Source organism: Cryptomeria japonica, chromosome 4 (genome assembly GCF_030272615.1).
Source record: "Cryptomeria japonica chromosome 4, Sugi_1.0, whole genome shotgun sequence".
Classification (NCBI taxonomy): Eukaryota; Viridiplantae; Streptophyta; class Pinopsida; order Cupressales; family Cupressaceae; genus Cryptomeria; species Cryptomeria japonica.
In genome coordinates, this window is record NC_081408.1 from 97,503,411 (window position 1) to 97,513,204 (window position 9,794).

The window sequence follows — 9,794 nt, forward strand, 5'->3', positions numbered from 1 at the left end:
TCTAAGAAACTAGATTAACATGCTATGATTAATCCAAAAGTCTAATTACTAGATAATTGAAATGCAATTTGCCTATAAAATGATGCTAAAAATATGAATGCAAGGGATCCTTTTTTCTCCAAAATGGGGGATATTTATAGGAATTCGAAGGCCAAAGATGAGGTGGCAGGAATCGATGATCTAGATCTGATCTGAAGATATCAAGGGCCAAGATTGAGGAAGTTGGAGAAGAGGTTGGAGGAAGGGACACGTGTCATCTCTATGGTGACAAGTGTCAAGGAGCCTTTCTCATGAGAGGGAAAGTGTCCAAGGGAGGAGACATGTGGAAAAAGTGCCATGTGTCTCAAGGGGAGAATATCCACACCATAGGAGGTTAGGATAAGGAGGTTAGAATGTGCAAGATGGGAGAGGGTTAGTTAAACCCAGGGTTAGGTGGAATGGGTTAGGTTAGGGGATGGTTAGGTTAGGTGGTTAGAAGTTAGGAGGCATGTGGGGAGTTTGAATTTCAAAATTTAAATAATAGGAAAAGACTAATTAATCTCAACAACTCATAAATTGATTTGTTTTAATTAATTAGGCGATTAGAAGAATTGATTGAAATGTGGGGAGGATTAATTAATTTTAATTAATTAATCAAAGGGGACCATTGAAATGAACCTATTAAATAAATCCTTAGTTTTATTAATAAGTAGATGAAAGGAAGAACTTAATCAAATTGCTAATGAATTCAATTAAATTAAGGAGGAGGATTAATTAAATAATTGCTTATTTAATTAATTATCTTCAGACCATTTTTAGGTGTATACATTTTTCCCCTCTTTGAAGTGAGGGGTGATGATGCGTTGATTCAAATAATAATCTCATTTTGATGATGATATTGGTTTGATAGGATTCCCCAGACATTGATTGATAAATTGTGGTACGGTGATGCCCCCTCAGGAGATCAATTGAGATAATTGACCTTTGGAGTGTGTGAAGTTTTGTGAAATTGATATCCCAATTAGAAATGATTTGATTTCTGCAACTGTGGTTGATGAAAGTGCGAGTCCTATGATCCTGTTGATGTGATTCTCTATAGCTTGATTGATTAGATTGATAAGATTGAGATGTAGTCTGGTTTCAGGAATGACACCTCCTGTATAAGACAAAGATGATCAAAGCGTTTGGTTTTAGGAAGGATATATTATGTATAAGACTTGATCAAAACGTCTGGTTCTAGGAAAGATACATCTTATATAAGACATGATAGAATAGATTTAGATGTGATCAATTGATAGAATTGATAAGGTTGATTGGATAAAGAACTGACAGTTTGTTGATATCAAGTTGTAGGAACATTCAGATATGCTAATGCTAGTTTTGTTGAGGAGGGAACATAAGATTTGCACTGGGTCAACAATATCTAGAGAGAGATGAGTCATTAGTCTAATTGTATATACACTTATGATGATGCCTTTGATGATTCCTATGATAGATTTAACCTTGGATAAAATGAGCTTTTTGGATCCCATGCAGGAATGAAATGCAAGCTAAATGCAAATGAAAATGCAAAGTGGCGATCAGACTGGTCATGGAGCCATTGCTTTGTTTCATCATTGAGCCTTTAAAATGTGAGAAGTGAGTGCAAACATCAATGGTATAATTGAACCATGATGACCTAAGCACTACTTTCCTAGGTTTTGATATTGCAAGTTATCACAAGCATCGAGGTATAATTGAACCAAGATGACCTGAGTGTTGTTTACATAAAATAGGTAGTATTAACCATTTCTATATGCAAGTCCGAAATGTCTTTCATGATACTCCGATGATCATGTCCTAGGACAACTTTGCACATAATAACAGATAATTTACAGATAGCAAACAAGAAAAATATCGTGTTCCTTCCTTGTTCCTCAAGTCAAAGACATCCTCGAGTCACTCAGAAATCATGATAGCGAAAAATCAAAATAAAATAGTTGAACCATTATTGTCAAAGTGTTAAAATCATGAGTTAAGATATATAATCCATTGATATGTGTTTGTCATATTTAGACTGATATGTGATAGTTGATGGTTGACAATGTGATCTTATGTTCAACGTTGAATGTGTCTCAGTTTTTCACTTGACAAGTATTTTCTAAGAAATGAGACAATAAAAACATAATGAAAAGCTTAATTGAAAACTAGATTAAAAATGCAAACCATAAGCCTTCCTTGAAATGTCCCATTTTCCTCTATTCTTGAGGACCTTGAAGGTGTTGGATGGATTGGCTCTTAGCGGAGAAATGACCTCCAAAGTGGCAACTCAAGAGTTAAGTGGCTACTTGATCATGACTGATTATGCAAATGATATGAAATGCATGATCTAAGAAACTGGATTAGCATGCTATGATTAATCAAAAAATGCTAATTACTAGATGATTGAAATGAAAATTGCCTATAGTAATGATGCTAAAAACATGAATGCAAGGGATCCCTATTTCTCCAAAATGGGGGATATTTATAGGAATTCCAAGGCCAAAGATGAGGTGGCAAGAATAAATAGTTCAGATTTGATCTGAAGATATCAAGGTCCAAGATTGAGGAAGTTGGAGAAGAGGTTGGAGGAAGGGACACTTGTCATCTCTGTGGTGACAAGTGTCAAGGAGCCTTGCTCATGAGAGAGCAAGTGTCCAAGGGAGGAGACATGTGGAAAAAGTGCCATGTGTCTCAAGGGGAGAATATCCACACCATAGGAGGTTAGGATAAGGAGGTTAGGATGTGCAAGACACGATAGGGTTAGTTAGACCCAAGGTTAGGTGGAATGGGTTAGGTCAGGGGATGGTTAGGTTATGTGGTTAAAAGTTAGGAGCCATGTGCTCCTTTGAATTTAGAAATTCAAATAATTGGAAAATGATAATTAATCTCAACAAACTTGAGTTTGTTAAGCTTAATTAGGGATTAGAAGAATTCATTTATATGGGGGGACATTAATTAATTTAGAATTAATTAATCAAAGGGGGATATGAAATGAACTATATAAATAAATCATATAGATTTATTTACTAGTAGATGAATAGAGAAATTAATTAAATTGCTTGTGAATTCAATTAATTGGGAAGGGGAATTAATCAAATAACTGCATATTTAATTAACTATCTTCAAACCATTTTTAGGTGTATACAAAAAATATAGTTCAATTTATTTATTTAGTAGTTTATTTTTTAACCAAAATAATATATTATCATTTGGATATAGAATAATCAAGATAACTGTCAATTTCTTATGATTAATCATTGACTCCTAGATTTGTTTCAACTTTTTTAAAATAGTCCAGGCAGCCCCATCATCTTTACTACACTGAATCCTGACATTCGAAGAAGCCCTTTTTATTCTTGCTCTCTCCTCTCTCATTCTCCATTTGCAAGGGCAATCATAAGAAGATCCACAACCATTTCAATAGATTTGTTTGGGCTTGGTGATTTTACCAACGTATTTTCTTCCACTATGAGCCTTCCATTTTTTGGCAAAGCCTTATGACAATTTCTAAATATCTCTAGGCAAATCTCCTCATCCCAGTCTATTAATACATTCTACATCACCCAAAAAGGATATTAATGAATTAAAACATTTTATTGAGATGAACATAATCATTTTTCTCTAGTTTTTTCTATTCATATCCCTGCTTTGCCTGTAGGAGCTTTTTTTGACCCAAAAAAAATCATGGTTTTGTGTATATTGTCTTTCCAGTTGAAGCTGTCAATGTTTCTGTTATTGTTTCTACTAGTAATGCTATTGAAATTAATGTAGTTTGTTTCTGCTGATAATGTTGTCGTCCCTAATGTTGTTTACCAACCAACCTTTGTCTTTGGATTAGTGTTGTTCTAATTGTAATAATGGATCTACCTATATACCGGTCTAGAATAAGAAGAAGCAAGCCATTAATCAGTATTCTTAGGTTAGGATGGTTCGATAAGCAGTCCCAAAGATCTATTTAAAAATAATTTGTAACCTATTTGTCTCTAGCTCTATTGTTTGTCTAGAACTTGCCCTATTTTGATGTATTTCTCACTAGTTTTGTTCCAATTTCAGTTTTGATGTTAGGTGTTAGATCCATAATGTATTGAGGTCCTTCCGTACCTTAATAAAAAATATAATCATTTTGACTTTTGGAATATTTTCTTTAGCTTTTTCTACTTTGAAACAATTAAAATTTGATAAAGGAAAAGGTCATACAATTTGAATAGGTAAAAACAAGAGGCCAAACTCTTTCTGCTTCTATAGATCATGTATTAAAGAGATAGCTTCTAGATTATAGATCTTCTCATTATATGATGTCTTTATAGTCTATGTTCTCGTCTTTCAATCCTTGTGTTATGCTACCTATTTTGATGGGAAATCGTACTTACATTTTTCATTGGGAGGGGATCTATTAATATTGGGATGGCACCTTCAATCATGTCTGACGTGTACCTAATTTGTAAGACCCACCTTCTACTAATAGGTTTACATGCTTTTATGTTATGTTCCATTATTTTGTTTTGGAACTTTGATTTTGGCATCATGTTGAACTCACATTGCACATATGTACACATGCATGGTTCACATTTACTATAGATATGATGACATTATAGGTATGGCCAAACAAACAAGATGATCTCTCTTATTGTTATGTAGTTTGTGTCTATGGTTAAGTTTATGAATTGATGATTGGGATTTATTTCACGTGATTTTGAAGCTATGATCTTAGATTTGAGAAATAGTATAATTGGCTAAATGTAATGTAATTATAACGAATGAAGCCAACAATAGAAACAATTAGATATGAAATTCTTGATGTGAATATATTTTATTTTAATGTTTCATTAGTTTGGCTATAAATTTATTTGATAACGAACTGAACATTGTTTTTTATTAGATAAGAAAGGTTTTGAAAGGTCCTTGAAACCTTTTACAGTGGAAGCTTAATCAATCAACACAATAAAACAACACTCAAAACAAGAAGAACACTAACAAGGGTTTTAACAAAGACCCTGGAACCTTGGTGGTTTTTTAAAAGGACCCAAAACCTTCACAACTAGAAGCAAACCTCTGAAAAGATAGAAGCAGGATGGCAACCAGACTATCCAGCTACAAAATCACCTAGGCAACCAAGTACATAAAGAGGGGAGAATTTACCAAGGTTCCCCAAACCTTTACAATGGGTTTTGGATTGGCACCCCGAACCAAACATCTGCAGCATGTTAGGAGCACCCAACACCGAAGTAGCTCCTCACCAACATAATTCCTCCCCACCTCCATAGAAAAGGAACCCACCTCTATAGGAGCTTTGAAGAAAATTATTGACAAAAGGATAAACCTAATAGATCTCGTCCCTGCCTTCTAGTAGCTAACATCAAGAAAATACCACATGAAGCGACCACCATTCTCCCTCCACTAGCAAATCCCCACCTCGATAGGAGATGCCCCCAACTCAATAAGAAACAAGAAACAAGAAAGAGAACAACAGGAATGAAATGTGTCATTCCCACAGCATAGAACATAGTCACCGACATAAACCCCACGAAGAATCAAACCGAGATCTGTAAAGCCCACCACCAAATGGTCGAGACAAAAACAAGGCACCCACCACTAGCCAAAATAGCAACGACAAAGGAGTGCATTCTCAAGATCATCCACAACGAGGACATAACACTGCATCTATTGCCCACCGTAATGATTGAAGAAACGTCCAAGAAAATAGAACAAATACCCACCAACATCCACATGACAAGGCACGAAGCAAGGCACATAGCATCCCCAACCCCATGCACCAGAAGCATATAGGGAACAAAAGGATAATCGCATCCCTTCCTTTCCTCACAAACCAAACGAAAGCCCATGAGAGACTCACTGCATCTTCCATTTGTCAAATGGATTTCCAGCAACAGAGGCACCAACAACAACCAAACCACACAGCGGAAGGGGGAAATGAAACACCCAGGCTTATGCCAAACCCATCATTGCAGAATCCCATCCACAACACCACACTTGACACAAGAAGCCAGCTCTCCTTCGGCAAAGGCGATCACGAACAGAAAACCTCCGGAAAGGGCACACCGCCTCTACCATTCCTAGAGTCGCAGAGGGGGGGCAAAACACCACATGAGAGCCACCAAAAGGACCCAAGGCCAGCAACAGGCCAAAAGATAAGCCAGAATAAGGGCTAGAAACCCCCACAAGAAAACCAGAGGCACAGGAGACGACCTCCCAATGACCCAGAATGGGGCCCCAAGCAGGAGGCAGAACCAAGTACCCTAAAGAGGACCAAACGAAACCCGAAACCCTGGCCATCCCCTGCGCTACTCCCATCACCATCACCCTCGTCTTCTTCTGCATCTCCTACAAGCTCCCCTCCTCTAAAAACCCTAGTGCTCCCTTTCTTGCTCTCCATTCTACTACACCAACGTTTGAATAATGAACTGATCATTGTTAATCTAGTGTGTGGGTTATTCCATGGCTAATATAATCTCATAAATTACATGGTAATCTATTATAAATAAGTAGTGGAGCCTGACCTATTCGATTTGGAGAGGCTAAAGTCTTTTGTGTTGTGAAATTTGTCTTTGTGATGTGAAATTTATTTTTTAATGTGCATATTGACATCTATATTGTATAGTGTTTGGTGTTGTGATTATGTATGTGAATGTTGTATGTGAGAGTCAGAGAGAATTATGATTGTTTGTTAAGTGTATGATTTTGCATCTTAATTATTCTCCACAATCTCCTGCATATCTTTAGAACTAAACAAGGCCTTCATTGTGACTGACAAATATTCACAATTCTTACCATTGAACCAAGGAATGTAAGAATTTGTAAGACAACTGATAGAATAAGATGTCTTTATTTGAGTTTGATATTAGATAAAATAAAAGTAAGGGAAAAAGAGAATAGAGGAAACAACCCAAACATGGGGACATCTAATCAACAAAAATTACGCAATGAAAAATATGAAAAGAACAGAGCTACCGCTGTTACACATAAAAGCTTAATATATATTCATCACTTAAATATCGCTACTCTTACACAGAAAATAGAGCTGATGCTCTTTTATTAAAAGACAGTATCCTACTCTCTGCTCTATCTGAAATATATAACATAACAGTGTGCGATATATAAAATCATAGATAGTCTTACAAATAAAAGGCTTCAAACTGTTGAGCATGGCTGCATGTAGGCTGCTGAGAAAAAAAACTATGTTGATAGGGGAGTTCGTAAAGGAGAGCGGAAGCAGAGAATTATGATAAGAAAAGGCAAAGCCAATTAAAGACGTCACTTAAAATATGATTTACCTCTTTTTTATGGTAAACAAATTACTATTGAATTATGTTTAAACCTTGACTGCTTCAATAATCTTAAACTTTGAAGGTAGTCCAGATAATGCCACTATCTTCTCTACACTGAAGTTAGAAATTTGAAGCAGTTTCATCCATTCCTGTTTGCTCCTCTCTTTTCCTCCATTTGCAAGGGCAATCATAACCAGATCGAAAACTATTTCATTAGATTCATAGGAATTTGAGTCCTCCGCTGTCATGATTTCTGCCAGTATCAGTCGTCCACTTTTAGGCAAAGCCTTGTGGCAATTTTGAAGTATCTTTATGCAGCTCTCATCATCCCAGTCTGTCAACACATTCTATAGCACCCACACATAACGCAATGAATAACTAGAAATTTAAAGACTAATGTATGCATAACTTATTTAGTAAATTACAGCTGGGAGAGAAGTGACTGGAGTTATCATTTACATTTTTACATTAAAAAGTTAAAGGAGTAATGCATGCATAGCTTATTCGAAAAAATTACAGCTATGAGAGAAGGGACTAGTGTTCTCGTTTACATTATTACCTTAAAAAATATGGCGTCTGTTGAGGGTATGCTATCGAACATACTGCCACCCACGTTCTCGATACCTACATAGATGACCATATGTAAAACGTTAAGATTTAATTCTTAGACAAGATTTCGAGGAAGAGTTCAAATTGTGGATTCTCTTGCATCGCATTCTTTTTCATATCACACTGTACCTTTTCGATTCATACATGAAATGAAGTTTGGATTGCTACTTATATAATATTGAAAAAAATAAAAAAATTCGATCTCCTTTTAACTAATGAATTTGTTATAAGATGTTTAAATAAAATTAAAAAAAGAGTTTTATAATAGAAATCTCACATAACTGTTATATTCATATTTTTATTTAGTCATGAATTTTTTTATTTGTCTGTGAAATTGAATGGTTTTTAATGAATCTATCAAAGATTATGTTTTACTAAATGCAAAGTCCTGATATCATAAAAATCATACCCAAATCAAATTTGACCCAATAGATACCCCAAAATATTTTAACACTTAATCCAAAAAATTTCAGACTAAAGACTCTTAATCTCATATCATATAATTACATGTTCTGTGTATATAATATAAAATCTGCCATCCAAAGAAAACTCTTTATTAGCCTTCTCAATGTCTATAAGCCAGTTTATTTCAACTTATAAGACACCATCGCCTTTAATATAAACAGCTCATACGTTGTAGTGAAAATTTTATATGGAGATCAGATACTTATAAAGATAGCGTCAAATTGTGTTCTCAAGCTCTCGCAGTGATCTAAGCCTGGAAGGTAGCATAAACTTCTGCCAGTGAGAGTTACATTAGAATTGAAAAATATAAAGAAAGTAGCACAGAAATCTATTGGGTTATACTTTGTAAATAGCAAATAAATCAAAAGTAGCAACGTTTATTATATGTAGAAAATTTGCTTGTGGTTAGTATATAAGAACCTAAGAGCGGATTTTACCTGGAACTGATGGGGCAGTCTGAACAACATGAGGAAGATCAAAATTAATCCCATGGATGTGGGGATAAGCCTTCACAATGTGTGCCAAGGCCGTCCCTTTTCCTCCGCCCACATCAACCAAAATTTTCACATCCTTGAAACCGTCGTAGCCGCTCAGGATTTTTCCAATTAGAAGAATTGTAATCGTCGACATGGAATTGTTGAAAAGGTCGTTGACAGCCGGGTCGTCCTTCTCGTATGCCCACAAGTCCTTTCCATGAGCCTTCTCGAATGCATTGCAGTCTTGAAGAACACATTCATGAAGATGCTGCCATGGCGCCATTAACACCGGTTGTGTGAGCATGAGGAGGAGTGGCACAAGGCTTGTTGGATTATTCTTCCTAACATAAAACCTCTTTGCAGAATCAGTGAGACTATATCGAGCATCTCTTGGATTCTCGCCCGTCTGGGTTTGGACAAAAATTCCCCTGAATGAGAGGTATTTTAGAATGCGAGAAAGACAATGCAGATTGGGAGTTTTAGCGGGCAGTTTTTCTGCGACCTGGGCAACAGTGAGGGATGCATTGGGGCCTGCATTTGCGATGATATCAGGAATATTGAGGAGTATGGCTGATTTGAGAACAAGGGTGGGAACAAACGAGTAAATGTTTTGTACAGCTTGCTGAACCTCACTTGCACCCATTGCCATTGTCTTTACTCAGAAAGTGTTCACAAGGCAAATTTGGGTGGCTTGAGTATTGTAGTCGGGACTCTAGTGATTATATAGACAAATTCGGTACACCCTTATGAGCCACTCTAGTCATCAGAGCTGTGCTGCTTCTACTTTTCATTCAATAATTAATTTGAAGATGGACTCATCTACTTTTGTTAATTTCTTCATTAAATATTTTTGTTAGGGAGGTTGATCTACTCATCAATTATTTATGTTTCTAAATTTTTCACTTTCGATTATTTATGTATTCATTAGCATTAAAAGCATTGTGTGTACGTTTTCATT

The 9,794-nt window shown here is 35.9% G+C and overlaps 1 protein-coding gene across 1 annotated transcript; it reads right to left on the bottom strand.

The window, feature by feature from the left end:
• Positions 1-6,974: 6,974 nt before the first annotated feature.
• On the bottom strand, positions 6,975-9,572 carry LOC131032942 (desmethylxanthohumol 6'-O-methyltransferase). The gene is made up of 3 exons (XM_057964045.2): positions 8,798-9,572; positions 7,846-7,910; positions 6,975-7,633 (listed from the first exon to the last, which is right to left on the bottom strand). Exons 1-3 carry the CDS (start codon positions 9,483-9,485, stop codon positions 7,331-7,333), a joined length of 1,056 nt encoding a protein of 351 aa, XP_057820028.1. The 5' UTR covers positions 9,486-9,572; the 3' UTR covers positions 6,975-7,330.
• Between the last annotated feature and the right edge of the window lie 222 nt (positions 9,573-9,794).